The sequence below is a fragment of the Centroberyx gerrardi genome, chromosome 4 (genome assembly GCF_048128805.1).
Source record: "Centroberyx gerrardi isolate f3 chromosome 4, fCenGer3.hap1.cur.20231027, whole genome shotgun sequence".
Lineage (NCBI taxonomy): Eukaryota > Metazoa > Chordata > Actinopteri > Beryciformes > Berycidae > Centroberyx > Centroberyx gerrardi.
This window is the reverse complement of record NC_136000.1, coordinates 26,381,781-26,403,465: the sequence shown is the minus strand read 5'-3', so window position 1 is coordinate 26,403,465 and position 21,685 is coordinate 26,381,781. Positions and strand designations below refer to the sequence as shown.

General features: G+C 39.6%; 1 protein-coding gene and 1 pseudogene across 1 annotated transcript; both read right to left on the bottom strand.

Annotated features, from left to right (window-relative positions):
* Positions 1 to 3,826: 3,826 nt before the first annotated feature.
* Positions 3,827 to 5,923, bottom strand: LOC139910533 (nuclear factor 7, ovary-like). Its single transcript, XM_071897846.2, has one exon. It carries the CDS (start codon positions 5,804 to 5,806, stop codon positions 4,379 to 4,381), a length of 1,428 nt encoding a protein of 475 aa, XP_071753947.2. The 5' UTR covers positions 5,807 to 5,923; the 3' UTR covers positions 3,827 to 4,378.
* A 6,079-nt stretch (positions 5,924 to 12,002) lies between these two features.
* On the bottom strand, positions 12,003 to 17,862 carry LOC139910521 (myosin heavy chain, fast skeletal muscle-like; annotated as a pseudogene).
* Positions 17,863 to 21,685: the final 3,823 nt, after the last annotated feature.

Genomic DNA, 21,685 nt, shown 5'->3' with positions numbered 1-21,685 from the left:
AAAGAAAATCTATAGAAATGAGTCTTCAGCAGAGATAGACAAATAGATATGTGTGTGTGTGTGTGTGTGTGTGTGTGTGCTCCCCAGGTGGAGGATGTGGGCACGGAGGCCCGCAGGCTGAGTCGCTGTCTGTCTCTGGGCTCGTTCCCCTCCTCAGGACCCAGCCAGGCAGAAGGGGAGCCGGGGGAGCAGGCCAACCTGGAGAGGGTAAGAGACATTCATGTTCCTGGTGTCAAATCTCGTAACTTTTTTTTTTTGTTTTATAATTTTCTTAGTTGAATGGCTTATACACAATCTAAACGACCCTTGAACTTATGAAACCTATTCCAGTCACATTATGTAAAATATAATTTCTAGAAACATCGGAAACAATATCAGTTCAGTATCAATTTTGGTTTTTAAGGCATATACAGTATGTTGTACTTTTAATACTGATTTTATCCCTCTAAATCTATTTTTATTAGCATGTGCAGAGACTAATTAATGAAAAAATTAAGCACATTACGGTACATTTTCTAAGCAAAATTGGACATTTTTTGTATTGGGGGTATTTGAGCAAAAAAAATTTAAAATAAAATAATAATAGTTTTTAGTGAAAGCACATAACTACAGAAAAGGTTTCAAATGGTGGCAGGAATAGAGATTTAAAAAGCCATAGTTGAAGAGAAGGGAAAGTCTGCAATTCTCCTCAAACCAAAAAACATAACAGAGATTTTATTTTTATTTGGCAAATGTGTATATAATTCATGTACATTTGAAAACTGAAAGAAGACACCAACCACAAAGAAGAGGCACTTTTCCAGCATTGTCCTTGTTACTAAAAAGTAAAGTCAGAGTTAATACAGCCGTCCACACACCCACTCCAGGTCCATGGATCGCTGCGTTTCTCCCTGTACTTCGACCGGCTGCAGTCCCGCCTGGTGGTCACCGTGCTGCAGGCAGAGGGGCTGCAGGGGCGCAGCCACACCCAAAGCCTCCAGCCCTTTGTCAGGCTGAGACTGATGTGGGCAGGATCAGAGGGAGTGGAAGTGGAGGAGTTTTTGGATGAGGAGGTAATCTGGTTTCTATGTGATATTAGAATTCAGCTGCGTTGGGTAGTGTAGTCATTTCACATTACAGTTTAATTGAAAGCACGCTGATTGAAATGAAATTAGAATGTGAATTGAGTGCATTGAAGATTGTTAACTTAAAGCTGCACTAGGCAACTTTGCACTTTGCAACTTTGAACACACACACACACACACACACACACACACACACATGAACAGAGCTGCCTACTGAGACACACTCAGATACCGGTAAACAACACACACACACACACACACACACACACACACACATGAACAGAGCTGCCTACTGAGACACACTCAGATACCGGTAAACAACACACACACACACACACACACACACACACACACATGAACAGAGTTGCCCGCTGTCATACACATAATGTATAATTCATGTTTGATGCCCTGTTGCAGTGCTGTATGCCCGGATCAGCGTACAGTGCAACCAGTGCAAGCTACGGCACCAGAAGACCTCAGCGGTGGCCCGGTCCCAGGTGACTGTCTTCAACCAGGTCCTCATGTTCTCCCTACCGGAGTTTCCTCTCGAACAGTGTAAGATCCTGGTCTCCGTGTACGAGACCCGCACAACTAGGAAGTCGTCCAAGCGCGTGATTGGCCAGTCGACTGTGGGGAAGGGGAGGAGTTCTGAAGACCGGCACTGGAGCCTGATAATGCGCTCGGTCCGACAGCCAATAGCAAAGTGGCATCGCCTGTTCATCTGATTTATGACTCCCCATCTTCTGTTGTAGGCTGAAATCTCAAGAAGTGCCTCATGTTGTCCTCTTCCCACTGAATGACTTCTCCTCTCTACTCACTCTACTTTAAAATAAAAAATAATCCCCTTTATCTCTCTCCTTAACTCTCATTCTGTTTCTTTCCCCAACACTCACTCTTGCATGACAACTCGAATATAGAGAGGGCTGTAATAAATATCAGGCCCTGACCTTTGCACTCCTTTTTTTTGGTTGATTGTAATTGTTGCGATATCGTAATTGAAGCTTATTGTACTTTTGCACTCATTGCACTCAGTGAATAATTGTACTGTGTGACATTGTTGACCTATTCCACTTTTTACTGTGCTGTTCTTTTCATGTTTGTTTTTAAAACTGCACATTCTGCGTAAATCAGTCGTTGTATAGCAAGTCAGAATGTTAAAGGATCAACCTGGGCCTTATTTTCCTAGTTTTTGCCATCATCACGGTTGATTGTGTTCAAAATGTCATCACTTACTTCACTGTAGAGCTTGATGTAGCTTCAGTTAGCCTGGAGTGCTGCTGTGCAACACACATCCACAGAGCAAATGTAGCCTACTGTCCAACAGTTGATTCCAAAAAGCGATTAAATCACGTCCTTTCAACACAGTAACACTCACACTAACAATCCCACTCACACAAACTAGGAAAATAAGGCCCTGGTTGAAAATAAGTGGAATTGTCCTTTAAATACACTCAAACTAATGTGCTTAGAGAGTGTAAGCTAAATGCCTACAGTGTAAATGTAAGTAAAGTCAGGCCATTTAAAGGCACTAGAGGGCGTGCAGGTTCAGTGGATAGTAGGGTTGGTGGTTGGACAGCTTCATGCAGCCTCTCATTCATCATTCATTTGTGATTTTATGTTGAACCAGAGATGAACTGGGCATGCTCCACTCCAACTGAAGTACAAACTGGAATCCAGATGTTCCCAAAGCCGTCATGGTCTACTGTCTTAGTGAAAACTTCTAACCTCTTCCAGGGATCCAAGTGTATTTGTCTCATGTCATGTCTCAGGGAATGTCACTTAGAAATGTACTTAGTCAATAAAGGTGACTGTTGATAACACATCCATACAGTGATGATTAATGCAGTAGTTTTCTCTTATGGTAGGTGCGGTAATTTGCCCCAACAGCTTTCTGAATTGCCAACATCCCACATTAGTCAAACACACAAAAAATGTCAGCTGCTAAATGGATCCCGGGTTCAAGCCCTTGAGCTGAAGCAAGCATCCGGCCTGCTGAACTGTCCTTGATCTGCCAGCTGCTGCTGGTCTGAAGCTGATCCTGTTCTGACCTGGAGGCCAGGAAGCAAAAGTAGAAAGTATCACATTGTTATTTTTTAAAGTCTTCCATAATTCTTCTAAAGGGAAATGATTGAATCATTTGATCTTGAATGTACTTACGGAAGCACTTCATTGAAGAGCACATGTAATTTATGCACCTAATCTCACAAATTTTCCAAAACTTTCATTATTCTTGGACAATTTCATTTGGACTAAGAGTTTAAGTGATGACATCGAGAGGACGCTTATTCTTGTGACATAAGGAGAGAGACGAGTGCAACAAAGGGCAGCCTTTGTTTTGTATTTTAGAAATAAATACACAGATACTGATTTGGTTGTGTTGCTTGTTTCTATTCCAAAATGCATTATTTATTAACGTGAGATGTCACCAGACGAGCTCCATAATAAAGTACCAACATGAAAGTAAAAGATAAGGAGGATTCTGCACTAAATAAAAATACAATTGTTTTTTTCCCCTCAAATGTTCTTTTCGCAGTCTATAAAGACAGGAACATGTACATGGGATAAAACCACCTAAAGTCAGTTTACTCACCATTTTATTTGTGGAATACAGTTGAACTATCTTTTTAACAATCTTTGATATAAATCCCTAGTGTATTACATCATAGTAAGTAGCATCAATCTGATAAACAAAAACTGAAATACCTCAAGATGCAGGAATATTACACACTAAAACTGATGACTAATGATGGAAACAAAAAAAACCCACAAACATAAAAAATCATTTTTCTGTACAATTTATTGTTCCGAATATCAACAGCACAAATTATTCTGTTCTGTTGATATATATTATATTGTTGTCTAATTAGATACCAAGAAGCTGACCAGGCTAATATGTATAATCTAAAGAATAGGCAAATAATCGTCTGTCACCTGATGATTTAATGATGTTTCATAATTTTTAACTTTTATTTCACTATGTAGTCCCATTGAGAATCAAAATCTAGTTTTCAAGATAAATTTTGCCAAGAAAGCAGCATCATGGCAATCATAACAGTCCAAACAAAATGACACAGAGCAAAGTGCATGAGCAAAATTTACAATTGAAGTCAATTAATTGTAAAATGTCAAAATTGACTGTATGAGCACTCAAAGACAGTAGTCACCACTTTTAATAAATCTTTGCTAAACAAAGTATGAAGATCCTTCAAAAATCACTTTTAACTCAACAAGTGAAAACAGCTATTTAGTTAACACACACTCACACACCCACACACACACACACACACACACACACACACACACGTCCCTTAACATCACAGTGAAGGCTCCGCTTGCCAGACTTTGATATCAGTGGTCTCTGCATCGCCAGCCTTTCCAACATTGAAAAATGGGTAGAGTTTCTCAGTGAAAGTGTCTCTGTGAGTGTAGATGTGAGTCTTGTTCTCAGAGTCGTAGAAGGACAGCTCCCCCCTGTCATAGTCCAGCTGGACTCTGATCCTCTGGAGACTCTTCTTCACTGTGAGAGCCTGACCAAGCACATTACTGTATATTCCACTGCGATGCCGTAAACACCAGATTCCATATTTTGGTGTGACATCTAACTTCCCCTTCCTGTCATATGACTCTTTAGCCAAACCAACATTCCAGACAGGATGATCTCCCACCTCCACCTCCCAGCTGTGTTTCCCTGAGCTGAAGCCTTCAGAGCCCAGAACAGTGACAGAGTAACTGTTTCTCTCTGGGTTGTCAGGGAGCTGCTGCATTGTGTCTCCATGTGTCACACTGGTCAGGTCATCAGACAGAGAGAGCCAGGGGTTTGCAGTGTTTGGGTCCAGAATGACAGGACTTAACTTGACCTTCCCCTTCATCTTCTCCCAGACTCTGAAGGACAGGTTGCCCAGGTGTTTGGCCACATCTACCAGCGCTCCTGAGACCAGCTGTGGATCCGGCAGTGAGCACTGGGCTCTGGCGCTGGTCTGAGTGGGTTTATAACTGGTGAGGAACGGCACGTTGGGTTTCTGCAGGTCTTCTTCAACAGCAGAGATACTGCCTGAGAGAGAGGAGATCTTCTCCTGCATGATCTTCATCTCTCTGGCGACAGTCTTCCCCTTCTGCTCCTCTTCCTCCCTCAGAGCCGCCAGTCTGGCCTCCTCTTCCTCTTTCAGGAACTGGTGGAGCTTGTGGAACTCTGCTCTGATCTGCCTCTCTGTGGCCACCAGCTGGTTCTTGGAGTGTTGAACCACTTTGTTGTATGTCTTCTCAACCTCTGTGTATTTGTTCCTTTTGTCCTGTAGAGACCTTAAGTCAGATCTCAGCTGCTCCTTCAGGTCGCTGACTGCTTCTTCTATAGGAACCACCTTGTGACCGTGGTGGAGAGCGAACTCACAGACAGGACACACAGCTTTCTGCTCCTCCTTACAGAACAGGTTAGGCAGTTCTGGATGTTTACTACACACCACCTCCACTTTCTCCTCTCCTTTATCTGTCTCAGATGACCCAGCTTTCTGTCTCCCAGCGTAGGAGTCAGCTAGATCCTTCAGTGTAAAGTTCACATGTAGCTCTTCCTTTGAGGATTTTCTTTTACAAATGGGACAGTTCTTGTTTTTAGCTTGTTCCCAGAATTGTTTCAGGCAGCTGGAACAGAAGCTGTGGCCGCAGCTCAGAGACACAGGATCTCTGAAAGTCTCTGAACACACATGGCAACTCAAGTAGCTTTCAAAAAGAGCCGTTTTCTCAGCCATTTGCTTTGGTGTCTGAATGATCTTTCAATAGCAAGACTCACCAAATCACACTCACTCCAACTTGCTGCTTACAATCCTCCAAATGTGTTTTTCAGTAGAAATCCCATAGCCTGTAATGGCGTCTCCGCTCTGTTCAGCAATGTCAAAATCTACTTTCAATTTCACTTAACCTCTGTCATGAGTTAACTATTACTGTAATGTTGGGAAATGCTGCCATCTGATTTTGTGACCAGCAGATGGTGCTGTTTCTGTCTTTCCTTACAGAGTTTAACATTTTACTCTATGTTCTATCCATCAACCTTGTTTATATATTAACAAATTCACTGGTAAGGCCCGTTTCTTTGAAGACAAAAACAGAAGAGTAAAAGATACAAACGGGATTCCAGAAAGTCATCTATGTGTTTTACATCTCATGTGTGTGAAATACATTCAATGCATTCTCCAAAGAGTTAAAATGAACGTGAACTGTATTTGTGCATCTAAAGTGATAAACCACAGGAGAAAAAAATCAGGGTTTTGTAGGTGAGTTAAAAAAAAAATTAAAAAAAAAACTCCAAGAGGCTTAATAAAAGATTTTCCCTCAAAAGAGACACAAGCATGCACACAAAGAAAGAAAGACTAAGAATAAAATACAACAGTGTATCTTGGATGTATCTGGAGTAGTGGCTTGTCCAGCCACTCTGGACAAAACCTGGAGCACAGGGAGCAACATATGTAAGAAGAGATCAGACTGTCAGCAACACATACCTGTCATTTATAATATTAATAAACTTTATTCATATAGAACTGATCGAAAAAAGTAGTGTAGTCATTTCACATTACAGTTTTATTGAAAGCACGCTGATTGAAATGAAATTGTAATGTGAATTTAAGTGCATTGAAAATTGTGATTTCCCTTAACTTAAAGCTGCACTAGGCAACTTCGCACATCAGCGACCTGATATGTAACTGATGTAACATGACGTCAGTAAACATGAGCTTGTTTTGAAAGCTCTTTGTTACTTTTCAAAAAGATTTTTTACATGTCGTAAAGTTCTGCCCGCACAGTCTACATAAACTTTTACAAATCGAATCAGCTGTAACGTTCGCACCTGTTTACCTACTCTCTCTCAATAATGACAAGATGAATCAGAAGGAAAATGCTCCAATCACAACAACACCTGCCTCCTCAATAGTGACGCTATTGCTGCAGGCAAACAGGCAACAAACTACGACATGTCAGTTAGGGGGATGGGATGCTCTTCTCTGTTGCACCCCACTTCCTGATGTAGACTGATGCAACAACTGTGTTTTAAATCTTGGCTAGAGCAGCTTTAATATACCTAATGGTGCAGGATTACCTGTGATTTATAAAGAAATACCTTAACTTTTTCATTTAAAACCAATTAGCGCTGCCTCTGTACTGTACGGGTGTTATGGATTATTGCTGTGATCCTCCTAGGTAGGAGGATCACAGCTATAAAACTGATGACTAATGATGGAAACAAAAACAATGCACAATTTATTGTAACGAATATCAACAGTACAAATTATCCTGTTCTGTTGATATATATTGTTGTCTAATTAGATACCAAGATGCTGACCAAAAATCTAAATCTAAAGAACAGGCAAATAATAGTCTGTCACCTGATGATTTAATGATGTTTCATCATTTAGCAGCATCATCATCCTTTAACTTTTATTTCACTACGTAGTCCCATTGAGAATCAAAATCTATTTTTCAAAATAAATTTTGCCAAGAAAGCAGCATCATGGCAATCATAACAGTTCAAACAAAATGACACAGAGCAAAGTGCATGAGCAAAATTTACAATTGCAGTCAATCAATTCAATGTCAAAATTGGCTGTATGAGCACTCAAAGACAGTAGTCACCACTTCTAATAAATCTTTGCTAAACAAAACATGAAGATCCTTCAAAAATCACTTTTAACTCAAGTGAAAACAGTTATTTAGTTTTGAATGTTTTTGCAATGAGTTTCAAGAAAAGGAAGAAAAGTACATAAAAGACATTTGGCAAATATAGTTCAACATTATGGACAGTTAGCAAAAATAATTTCTGTGACCCTCGACAGTAATTTAACCAAGTTTAATTTCACCAAGTTTTCTGTAGATATACAAGCACAAATAATAAGGAAGCAGACCCAGAATGGCCTTGTCGATTACAATGTACCAATGAAACTTTGAGATACATTATTATACAGATAAGCCATGTCTGGTCCGTCCTGTCGCCTGGAACACAGGGAGCAACATATGTAAGAAGAGATCAGACTGTCAGCAATACATAACCGCCATTTATAATATTAATAAACTTTATTCATATAGAACTGATATAAAAACAGAGTGACAAAGTGTTTCATGTGGAATAAAAATAAATAAAACCCATGAAAACAAGAGATAAAAAGGATAGGAATGAATAAAAAGAATAAAGGACAGATTAAGAGATAACGTCAAAGAAAATCCATAGAAATTAGTCTTCAGCAGAGACAGATAAATAGATGCAGCTTGCCTGAGTTTCTCATGCATGTCGTTGTACGGTCTGGGTATTGAACCCCTGTAATTTCTTTTTTCACAGCATGACATCATGAGTGCAGGGTTTTAAAAAGTTGGTCATGAGGGTCTTACCAATGTATCTTAATGGGATTTTAGGGTGTAGGGTGTTTTCTGCTTCAGAGCTGGACCACATATGTGGGTCAACCTCTCACAAATTGCAACAAAAACAAACTCAATGGATTTTGTGTACTCAGTATGTTCTGAATGAGAGAAAAAAAGTCCTAAGGAATTGTATGAAGGGAAAGTTTTGAAAATCACCTAAATATGATCCTACCAAAACGCTTTTTTAGCCTTTTTTTTTTACAATGCAAGTCTATGGGAGGACGGTTCAAACCATGCCCACTTTGAACTCTAACTACTCTTTCATACTTTAAGCCAGAAACTCCATTCACACTTTAAACAGGTCACCACTTTTAGTACTTTATTACTCTTATTCAGATTTTTGATACCTTTTGTACTTTTTGAGAAATCGCAGTTTAAGTTTTATACTTTTTTCAACCTTTATAATGGGATCCTATGGAGCCAGCCTACAGTGCGTGATGTCACAATTCACTCTTGAAGAAGGTGAAACCATAGAGATATAACATTCTGTTATATCTCTATGGGTGAAACACTGTAAGGCCTGATAGGTTACCCCATCGCCCTTATAGTTGTTTTTTTTTAGATTGTTTTATATTCTCATCTCACAGTGTAATATGTATTGTCAATACTGAGACCAATTTATTATAAATGTACATATATTTGATCAAATATATACCAATACAGAGTATATTTTAATATGTACTTTATCAGATTTTAGACTATAGAGCATTATCAATACCAGATTTATGATTCATCAGGAATCTGAAGACACATTTAATGTTTGTCTAGTAGTCTATGTTCTAATGTAATACCCATGATTTCTCTTTTATTCCTGTATAAATTGAGAAATAAATTATTTTGAAATACAGCATGACTTCCATTTCCGTATATACATGTCAGTTCAGGTTGACAATTTGAAACATTCTGTATGTTACATTATATTGACAACACCTAAACTATTTTAGATAAAGAGCTTGATGTACACTTAATAAGATCCATTATTATAACTTCTGTACTACTACTACTACTGCAGCTACTACTACTGCTACTACTACTACTTCTAATACTGCTACTACTACTACTGCTACTACTACTGCTACTTCTACTACTACTACTTCTACTGCTACCACTACTACTTCTAATACTGCTACTACTACTACTACTTCTACTACTACTGCTACCATTACTACTTCTAATACTGCTACTACTGCTACTACTACCACCACTACTACTTCTAATACTGCTACTACTACTACTACTTCTACTACTACTGCTACCATTACTACTTCTAATACTGCTACTACTACCACCACTACTACTTCTAATACTGCTACTACTACTACTACTTCTACTACTACTGCTACCATTACTACTTCTAATACTGCTACTACTGCTACTACTACTACCACTACTACTTCTAATACTGCTACTACTACTACGTCTAATACTGCTACTTCTAACACTGCTACTACTACTGCTACCTCTATTATTTCTAATACTGCAACTACTACTACTACTACTGCTACTACAACTACTACTTCTAATACTGCTACTACTACTGCTACCTCTACTATTTCTAATACTGCTACTTCTACTACTACTACTTCTACTGCTACCACTACTACTTCTAATACTGCTACTACTAGTACTACTTCTAATACTACTACTACTACTACTACTACTACTAGTAGTAGTAGTAGTAGTAGTAGTATTACCTAGTAGTAGCGTTCCTACTACTGTTCAGTTACACATTTTAACTACTTCAAACAGTGAAACTTCTAGTGCTGTAGCACTATTCCTACTACTGCAGCTACTACATTCAGCAGTCTCTCTACTCCACTCTAGCTGTTTTATAGACTTGCACTGGCTTTCACTCTTTTACTCTTTTTACTGATACTACTACAACTATAACTTCAGCTACTACTTCAAACACCAGATCAAAATACTCAAAATTTACAGAGATTTAAACTCTTGAAATTCAACTGTCTTCAGCCTTCTCTTGCTGAAGCAAGCACACAAATTTTCTTCAGAAAATTTAACCTTTTCTAGTACGAGAATGAAGATGACATTGTGTAGTGTTGTGTTGCATGCACATATTTTATATTTATATTATATTGGTTCGTTTGATCAGCAGTTGATCAGGTATTTCTCTGAGTTGATAATTGGTTAGTTTGATCAGCAGTTTGATTTTAATTGGCTCGTTTGATCAGCAGTTGATCAGTTATTTCTCTCCAGTTATTTCTCTCCATTGCTCACGATGAGAATCGATGTGATGTGATCATAATAAATTCTCATCACTGATATACTGTATGTGTTTCTTTTTTTTGCTTCAAGGAAAAAATACAGCATGGTCAAATCTAGCATGCACAACAATGTAGGCTTGTATGGTCACCGACATATGGCTAAAAAGGCGTTTTTGGCGCACTGTAGGCTGGCTCCGTAGGATCCCATTATAAAGGTTGAAAAAAGTATAAAACTGCGATTTCTCAAAAAGTACAAAACATAAAAAGACGTTTTTGGTAGGATCATATTTAGGTGATTTTCAAAACTTTCCCTTCATACAATTCCTTAGGATTTTTTTTCTCTCATTCAGAACATATTGAGGACACAAAATCCATTGAGTTTGTTTTTGTTGCAATTTGTGGGAGGTCAAGTTACATTATTACTGGACTATATATATATTTACATGTATAGACAACTTGTGTTGATGTTGTGAGTAAGTGTAGCTGGGTGCTGTCTGATCAGGGCCAAGGGATTATTGTGGAATGTACAAGTCATGTGAGCCTTATTCAATTAAACATCAGAGAGAAATGTCATGCCTGCACTCAACTTTTGCCTCTGCCACAAATAGAAAACTTCTATTATTATATGTGAGAGCTCATCTTAGATTAGTCCATTCATTCATCCATTTTCTTGCCACTTTTCCCAGCAATTCCCTCCAGCTCCTCCTGGGGGATCCGAAGGCGCTCCCAGGCATGCTGGAAAATGTAGTCCCTGCAGCGTGGTCTGGGTCGGCCCTTGTGTCTCCTCCCAGTTGGCTGTGGCCGCTACACCTCCAAAGGTAGGTGCACCCGGGGCATCTTTACTAGTTCCCCAAACCACCTCAACCTCAAATCTTAAGGACTGTTACATTAGATATGTATTATTTTGGGTCATTGTTTTCCTTGAAAATCAGTAATGCATATGTGTCAGTGAGTCCACTGGTGAGGGCTTTAAGGATGTTACCCAACAGCTCATATATCACTGAAGACAACAGTCAGTTTACCTGCTTCATGTTGTAGCCAACCATTACATTCACAATTGTAGAATTTTGTATTGTAGGCTACGTAGTTAGCTAGCTGTGTAGCATTTCACTATTTCTACAAACGTGGTTTGTGTGTCAACACTGATCCCAAATATCACATTTACTAAAACTCTGAGATGAAAAAATGACATGAAAATGACATTGATTTAAGTGCCAAAGTTAGTTAGTTAGTTAGTTTAAAGTTAGTTAATTTTTATTGTAACAGAAGATTTCACATCATATTATATGATTAGAAACATCCTGTCAGCAAGGGGGGTGAGTTACTCAGCTGCCTCTTTTCCCTGCAAAATAAAAAAAGACAAAGGGTTAGTTTTAAATTAAGTGACACATTGACATATAAATGAGGCATTTTCATTCATTTATTTTTCATTAAATTGTATCCCCATTTACCTTGCCAGTGTCCCGGCTCTTAGCTCTCATCTTGTTGACCTGGGACTCTGCAATGTCAGCCCGCTCCTCAGCCTCCTCCAGCTCATGCTGAATCTTCCTGCACTTGGACAGATGAACGTTGGCTTGCTCCTCCTAGAATACCATAGAGATAGTTTAGTGTTTAAACATCTGAAAAGACCGTAGATGTAGTTTGTTTGAGATAATTCTGAGTCCATTAAAAATCAGTGTTTTGTCCTCACCGCTTCCTCAGCCTGCCTCTTGTAGGCCTTCACCTTGAGCTGCAGCTTGTCTACCAGATCCTGCAGCCTGGTAATATTTTTCTTGTCCTCTTCCATCTACGATAGAAAGTAAATATGCCAGTGTAAATGTCTTCTGTAATAACTATGTATGCTTGATTGATTTGTTTTTATTTATTATCAGTGTGACTGTACCTGGTAGGTGAGTTCTTTCACCCTCCACTCATATTTGCGGACCCCCTTCACAGCATCTGCTCCACGTCTCTGCTCTCCCTCAACCTCTGCTTCCAGCTCACGCACCTTCAGAGAAGAATCAGAGATTGAGAATCCAAATTTGCTGAAACAGCCTCACATCAGTTCAACAGTGCCAATCTTAACGTATTTATCTTACCCTAGACTCCAGTTTCTGGAGCTGCTTCTTGCCTCCCTTCATGGCCAGCCTCAGCCACCATAGCAGCCTAGAAAAGATAAAGAGAAAGCATAAAATGTTTATTTATGTTTTTACGTGGAATCAAATGAAGACAGTAACGAATGAAATTTTAACCTACATCAGTGATGGCCTTCTTGGCCTTCTCTGCATTCCTTGCTTCCTGAACAGTGTCGTCCACTTCGCTCTGGACCTGGACCAGGTCAGCCTCAAGCTTCTTCTTTGTGTTCAGAAGGCTTGTATTCTAAAAGAAAGAAAAAAAGCTTAGTGATGACTACAATGATACCCACTAATTATGTTAAAAATTTACAGATTTGTGAATTTTACTCACATTTAAATTAGTGAATTAATCATTTTGTTTGCTCACCTGAGAGTGCAGAAGTCTGACACGTTCACTAGCGTCCACCAGCTCCTGCTCAGCCAGTTTGCGGCCTCTCTCTGTCTGTTCCAGCGCGACCCTCAGCTCCTCAATTTCAGCCAGCATCAGACCGTTCCTGCGCTCCACCATAGCAGCCTGCTCCTTGAGGTCATCCTGGGCTCTGACAACATCATCGAGGTGCAATTGTGCATCCTGGTGCAAAAAACAAATATCAGGAAAATAATCAGATAGATATCAGAATGTATCTATGGTCTGTGCAACTGCCTTGTGTCACTGAGTACCTTCCACTGTGCCTGGACATTCCTCAGCTGCTTCTGGGCCTCAGCAGCCTGCCTGTTGGCGTGGCTCAGCTGAATCTCCATCTCATTCAGGTCTCCCTCCATCTTCTTCTTGATCCTCAGGGCGTCGTTCTTGCTCCTGACCTCGGAGTCCAGAGTGCCCTGCATGGAGTCGATCACCCTCTGGCTGTTCCTCTTGATCTGCTCCATCTCCTCGTCCTTCTCTGCCAGCTTCCTGTCAACCTCACCCTTAATCTGGTTGAGCTCCAGCAGGACACGCAGGATCTTGGACTCTTCGTATTCCAGAGTTCCCTAATGATAATGACAAATATGAAAACAGAGTCATTCCTGCCTTTTGAATGTTATCATGGGTATTCTTCCATCGTTTTGGGGCCTATTTACATTTCTTGTATGAACCAAAAAACACAGATTGACAATTGTAATGTCAAACCCTCCAAAAAGAATTTTACCTCAGCCTCTTCAAGCGCTGTCTGGATCTCGGCCTTCTCTGTCTCCACCTTCTTCTTAGCCTTCTCCAGCTCATGGATGCTCTTTCCAGTCTCTCCAATCTGTTCAGCCAGATCTGAGATCTCCTCTGCAGAGGGATGCATGTGTTTAATATTGTTAAGCCTTGAAATGTAGGCGATATAGTTAATTAAAACTAATATATATGCTTTGATTCTAATCTAACTGCAATTGCTAATTCCTTCCTCATGAGGTAACCACGGCAGAGAGCCTGAGTCATGGTGACCAGAGCAGCCAGCTTCTCATCTCTCATCTCCTCAAGGGTTCCCAGCAGACCTGCCTTGAAGAATACCTGAATAGAGTAGAAATAATATGCTTTAATTGTTAATTGATTTTGATCCATAAAGGTAATAATGAAATCATATATAATTAAGTCAAATAAGGTAAGCAAGGTGTTTACCTTGGTGTGTCCAAATCTGTATTGATCATGATCAACATCAATGGACCCGAGCAGCTTCTCCGAAGCCTTCTTGTTGTCAATGAACTGGCCCTCAGGGATGACACTGGCATTCAGTACCTTGTACCTTTTGTAAGAGAGTTTATGGTCAGAGTGAGCAATTTTTATTCATAGTTCGCATCAAAAAGTTTCATAAAATTCAGTTCATTGATACCTCTGCTTGAAGTCACCATAGAGGATTCTGCTGGGGAAGCCCTTTCTGCAGATTCTGATACCCTCCAGCACACCATTACACCTCAGCTGGTGGATGACCAGGAAGTTCTCCATCATACCTGTAAAGAAGACATTTCTCAATGATAATTATGACAAAATAATTATTCACCATGTCAAAGTCTCACTAAATGTCTCAACCACCCAATACAGACACTATTAAGATCATGTTAGCGATGTGTGTACCTGGAGTCTTTGACTCATTGGGAATTAGGCAACGCACGAAGTGAGGACGGGTGCTCCTCAAGTTGGTCATCAGCTTGCCCAAGTTCTCCTGTAGATACAAGGTGAAAACAAATATTCTTCATGAAAAGCAATAAATGTGAGTTTAACTCTAAACTGCGACTTGATGTTGTTCTTAAACCTTACCCTGAACTGTGAAGACACAGTCTGCATGGAACCACCCTTCTTCTTGCCTCCCTTCTTGCCGCCGCCAGACTCTGTTTTTCAATTTTAAGTGGACAGTTTGCGTTACAGGGAGGAGACTTAAGGTTTATTTTTAACACATGGTAAATTAGAAATAAACAATTTCTACAATCTTAAAAAAAACAAAACAATAATAATTGAAATTTTCTCAAAGTGATATCACACCTTCAGCAGCAACAGGGGGATACAGATAAGCCAGAAGTTTAACGGAGGACTTCTGGTACAGCTGCACGACTGAGTCGTTCAGGGGAGTCGTTCTTTTTTTAGCCAGGGTGCTCACTGAGTTCAGGACCTGAAACAAAATGTGATTAGTCCAAAATACAGTTATTTGTGGTAATAATGTACAAAGCGGACAACAAAACTTGATGTACTGATGCTAACAGGGCAGATATTTGGCACATCATCTAGCATTTTGCAAGAGTATTTATTAATATAATTGAAGACAGTATTATCCAGCTAATAAAAAGCTCTAGCTCTACTAGCATGACTAATCTGTAATATAAACAAGATCTGTAAATTAATAAAACAAGAGAATGATATATCTTACTCACCTGAGGTACAGTCTGTCCCTTGGTTACAAACTCATTTCCGACCTTCACTCTGGGGTAGCACAGAGCCTTCAGCATGTCGGCTGAGTTCAGACCCAGCAAGTAAGCAACTTTGTCAGCATCTGAAAAAGTCAAACACAATACCTTTAATAGATATATGCCGACGATTGTAAAAATGCAACTGCTGTGATGAAGAATCTACTAATTTAATTCCAAAGCTATTAATACTGTTCCACTTCGGGATGACGTTAACGCTCACCCTCTGTGCCGTCTGGCTCAGCCTGCTCCTCACGCTGCTTCTGCTTGAACTTCATGTTACCATGGTGGATCACAGCACCGGTCATCTTGTAGATGCTCATCTTCTCCTCACCACTGAAGCCCAGAATATCAATAGCAGTCTGTATTCAAAAGAAGTGTCGATACCGAGTAAAAATCACATTACAAAATACATTTTAAAGAGCAACTGATGGTGTATTTAATGCAAAATAGATAAGAAAATGTGTTGAAAGTGAAGATCACTTACATCAGTGGCAACCAACTCCTCTTTGTCATCAATGCTGGCCACAGTGATCTGACCCTGGCTGATCATGGGGAAGTCATAGGGGTTGGTGGTGATGAGCGTCATTTCTGGAGATCAAAAAAAGGTTTAAAGGGATTAGTGGTTGTGGACTATGCGAACATTGGTTGTTTTAACATTGTATCACCAGTTATGCGGCTTACCGATCAGCTCAGGTTTGTGGTTGGTCATCATCTGGTAGAAGATGTGGTAGCCTCTCTCATCAGGAAGCTGGAATGTCACTCTGGACTTCTCCAGCAGATCTGTAAGAGTTCATGACTCAAAATCTGGTCCACTCATAACTCCAGTCATTTCTATTCACTATGAGAACTTGGTACTTACATGTCTCAATGTCAGCACTAGACAGTTTGCCAGTTGCACCGAAATGGATTCTGATGAATTTACCATGTTTGGAGAAGAAGCAACAGAAGTTTTAACATCCCTCTACAAAGGTAATATATAAGAGAAGACTTTTCTCACAGGTTGAAATCCTTCCATACTCACAAAGCGAGAGGAGTTGTCATTCCTCACAGTTTTTGCATTACCATAGGCCTCCAGCAGGGGATTGGCTGCAATAATCTGATCCTCCAGTGACCCCTACAGTCCAAATTTTAGATTGACATCAGCATTTCTTTTTTCTTTCAGAAATGTTTTCCATACTTTCAGAAATGTACTCATGATAATATACCTGCATCTTTCCTGATGTTTGGTCCTTCTTCTTGTCTCCGCCCACTGAGATTGTTGCAAAGTACTGGATGACACGCTTGGTGTTCACAGTCTTTCCAGCACCGGATTCTCCACTGGGTATAGATACATAGACTTAGAAGAATTCGACCAAGATATCTGATTATGTTGATGTTAAAGAAGTTCAACAGATGTGAAACTTACATGATCAAGACAGACTGGTTCTCCCTATCTGTTAAAGGAAAATAAAAGAAAATATATTTTTTTTGTTTAACAGAAACATCATATACTGACAATTTCTATGATTTTATGACCAGGACATACCAGTAAGCATGAATTGATAGGCGTTGTCAGAGACAGAGAAGATGTGGGATGGAGCCTCCATACGCTTCTTGCCTCTGTAGGCGCTTACAACCTCAGCATCGTACACTGGGAGCCACTTGTAGGGGTTCACAGTGGCACAGAACAGCCCAGAGTAGGTCTGAAAGGGATCAGAGATACAACAATTCACTCTATGCTACTTATGGCTCCTTGAGGACTGTTGCTCTTTACTCATTAGGCACATTATCTTACGTAGATCATCCACGCTGCGTAACGCTCTTTGAGGTTATACAGCACAGAGGCTTCATTGAGATGGGTCATCATGGCCATGTCCTCAATTTTGTCGAACTTGGGAGGGTTCATCGGGATGACGTCATCCTCCTTAAGTGTCTTCTCCTGAAATAGCACAGTGCTCACAATGAGATTCGATCGTTTTTAAATTCCCAGCTGACTCCTGCTAAGGTTAAGATACTGACCTCCTGGGTGTTGTTGACCTTGACGGTGACTTTGCCACCGTCTTTCTTGATGATCGTAGCCTTCAGGTACAGCTCTTTGACATCAGCCACATAGCAGGCGCTCTTTGTATCGAAGGGTTTGTTCTGAGCCTCAATCCTCTCCTTCTCTGGCTTACGGAGGTAAATGGCAGCCTTGCCGTAAACGGCCATCTCCGCGTCTGTACTCATGGTGGCGGCTTACTTCTGTGTGGTAATTCCAAATGAAGTGTCATGTTAGACTTGTGTCCCAAGTTTATGTGATTGACCATCAGCTCATTACCTAATACAGTTCATCTAATCAGTAAGTACTTCCACAACAAACGCATCATCATATGTGGCTATATTTAGACTGAGCTGGGGAATGACTTTAAAAACTAGCCTATAGTTCAGTTTTGTCCAAATGGGATGAAAGTCAACTGCGAGCACTGAATTAACATAGAAATATTTTGACATGAAAATTTTGAAGTGAAGTGAAAAGTTGTCCATACCTGACCCTTGCTCCTCTCAAAAGTACAGTATATTCCACAATCCTGTTGAAAACATGTTATGTTTTAATGAGTGTAGAAAAAAAGCACAGATTCATTGTTTAAAAAACCTTTGTTACCCCTATAGGTGTTATGCTGTAAACTGATTTCAAAAATGAGGAGTAAATCCTAATGGTATAAAGTACAGTGGTAGAGAGTCTCACCACAAGCAGGAGCTTCACAGGTCTTCTACCACGCACGCTCAAGCTCCTCTTGGACCCCTTACATTGGATTTCTTTTTGCTGACAAAGCAGAAGTTAAATATGGGTAACATGCCAAATGTGACCAGGATCACAGTAGAGTCACCCACCAGTTGAAACATTTGTTGCCGGCACATACGTCTTATGTTTCGGGTTTCAAGCATTAAAGCCAGTACCTGAATTTGGGATAATGGCTGCTTTAAATAACAATAAAGAACTTTTATCAGAGGCTTTTGACACATTGTCCATTCATATTAGCAGTTTTATTGAAAGTACTAAGAAGGCCTACCCTAATCATTCTTATTATTTTTCTAGATTGTTTATTTAATTAGAATTGAATTGCAAATTGTGTAAATTGTTCTTAGTAAGTAGGCCTAACAAGAATATGAAGTACATTTTTAAAAAATATTTTCCATAGTAATAGGCCTAGTAAATATTTCATAATAATTTCATAAGATAAGATAGCACTTGATTAATCCCCTTGGGGAAATTCTATATAAGGATTATAATAGAAAAATAATTCAGCATTACTAATAATTAACTGCAAGAGATACCTCTGTGGTATAAAGAGCCACATAAGCTATAAACACTTGTAACTGACACCACACATTTTTGGCTTCACACCCAGCCTCTCCTATTGTTGAGGACAGAATTTTTAAAAGTCCGCGCAAGATGTTTCTTCGTTTTCAGATTTTTTTCTGGAATATAGTCTTTATTTGACAGTTGACACTGGAGAGACAGACAGGAAAGACTAGAGAGACGGGTGATGACAGGCGACATGATGCAAGTGTTCCACCTCGGTGACCCGCACCAGTCATTACCCGCCATGCTAAACAACTATTTGCTTCACCAGTTTTCATTTTAACTGCAAATGGCTCAAAATACTAATTTCACTATTTCTAACGTCACCGCCCACGCTGGCACGTTATGAGCGCTGTCTACAAACATTTACAATGCAGTGTGGGGTACGTTCGATTTAGCGGTCAGAGCGGGCCGGCCCCTTTACGTGAGCCGGCTTTGCGTGCATCGAGGAACACAGCAGGACACAAATCGAGCTGGCCTGTCTGTCTGGTATGTGTCTCTGTGTTGCATTTGCTAGGGGGGAGTCCCTGTCAAAGGCTGGCGTGTAATTTGAGTAGAACTGAAGGAATCTCCAAGCATTCAAGCGTGGGGCGAAACTGCATAACTGGAAGCAGTAGGAGTTTCTCCAGCTGGTGGGTGGTGGTGACAGAAGTGGCAACAGTGGAGCGGTGTTAACAAGAGCGGGCGACCTGTGATTTGTTATGATGACCTTTATGATGCTTTGAAGTTTGGCTGAATGTCAGAAAATGTCTTTTAAGGTATTGGTATGTTATATGTATTGAATCCATGTAAACATGGTCTAACTAGTCAAATGCAAAGTAGCCAATAGCTTAATAAAAGTAACATGAGGTAACATTCAAAATGACACCAAAATAAATGAACAATAGACAAAAGGCAATACCTGTTCTTTTATCCTGCCTCCAAATCTACAAATCTTGTGCATTGCTGAACAAAACATTCTCACATTTTGAAGAAATGATTTATTTGGCATGATAATCAAGAGAGAGATAAAGAGAGAGCATGAGATAGAAAGAGTGTGACAGAGAGACAGAGAGAGAGAGAGAGAGAGCACACACAATAGTAGAGTGCGCTAATAATACATCTACACAGTCAGTGTTGGAAAGGATGGCAGTGGTCAGGAATAGCAGGAGCCACTCCTTGCTTCCCATTGCCACTAAATCCAACAGTCTTTGAACTATTTATCCATCTGTTTTTGTTAACTGCTTTCACTGCATTCATCAATTTGCAATATTAGGTTTCCAATATAAGGTTCCATCAACATAAAATATATCCGTTTTTGTTGTGTCGGACCGTGGTTATGTGGATTTCGAATGTCAAAGACATGGATGAATCAATGAAATAGAGATTCAAATGGCGCACCACTCACCGTCCAGCCAGACAACATCGGCCCTCCCTGTCCAAATATAGACTACATGTTGTGGCATCTGAAGAAGATTTTTTTTTTTTTTCATGTGTTTATGTCCAAATGATTACAGAAAACATGCACATGGGACATTTACAGCAAAAACACCTTGCTGGCTACAATGTGACAGCCTTAACTTATATTGATAAGTGATATTTCAAGAAGTTATAACCACTCAGAGTACATGACATTAAATGGCAGTTAGTCTTGCTTATATAGTGGGATACAATATTACAAATTGGCAACCCCAGTAAAACTGAGTGAAATTGAAAAGGAACTCATTGAAAAGGAATTGAAATCAGTGTGTGAAAATGTCTGCTAGCATCATTACACTCACTGTGTTGATATCTGCTAAACAGCTACAATGTGTTCACGTTACAATGCCTGCATACTTCATTTGACTGTTTATGAGATGTCAAGTCAAATTCCTGGTTCTTGCCCCCAGTTTGCTAACATTAACGCTAATATTAGCCTCCAGCCTTTCAACACTTCAGCAGGTGTGTTTTGCTGTAAACTTTTTTTCTGTGAGCAGAAACAGAAACAGAATATATGTAACTGCTAGCATTAACTAATTACGTTCATTTACTCAATGTGTGAAGAAAAGTGGCTGATGGAGCAGAGAGACACTGGAGAGCTTGGACTGACACTTGACTCATAGCTTCATGGTTTGATGCTTATTAAGCTACAGCTAAAGTCAATATTAGTCTACTTTGGATCATTGTAAACAAAATGTCTGTGTCTCTGGTCTGCCTGTTAGTTACTGAAGTCCGGTCTGATCAGGTTCATCCTCCCATTCAGCTCTGTTTGTTTGGGCTGCTGAATATTAAATGCATAAAAACTATTTCCCTCCATGTGAAACGTCAATATTATTTTCCAGCTTGACACATTGTTCCCCTTAAAAATGAGAAAATGTTTTTAAAATGAGATTTTGAATTTGTACCTCTATATATTAATGCCATTCAGAATGGATTAGGCTTTTCACCCGGGCCACAGTAACTTTGTTAAGAAATAAAAAATAGGTGAGAGATGAAACCATGTTATTCTTAAAATAAGTTATACTTAAAGTTAACTTTCCATATCTAACAAATAAAAGTAGCTTACTATTAGGCTGTAATATTACTATCATATACTGTATAGCTATATATGATATGATAGCATATATAGCTCATATACAGCATTGAATTGAAACATTCAATTCAATATCCTGTTTCAACAGGAAATATATCAAATTAAGGAAGCAAGATGCTCTCAAAATGCCATTTCATTGTAACTTTAAAGTTTTA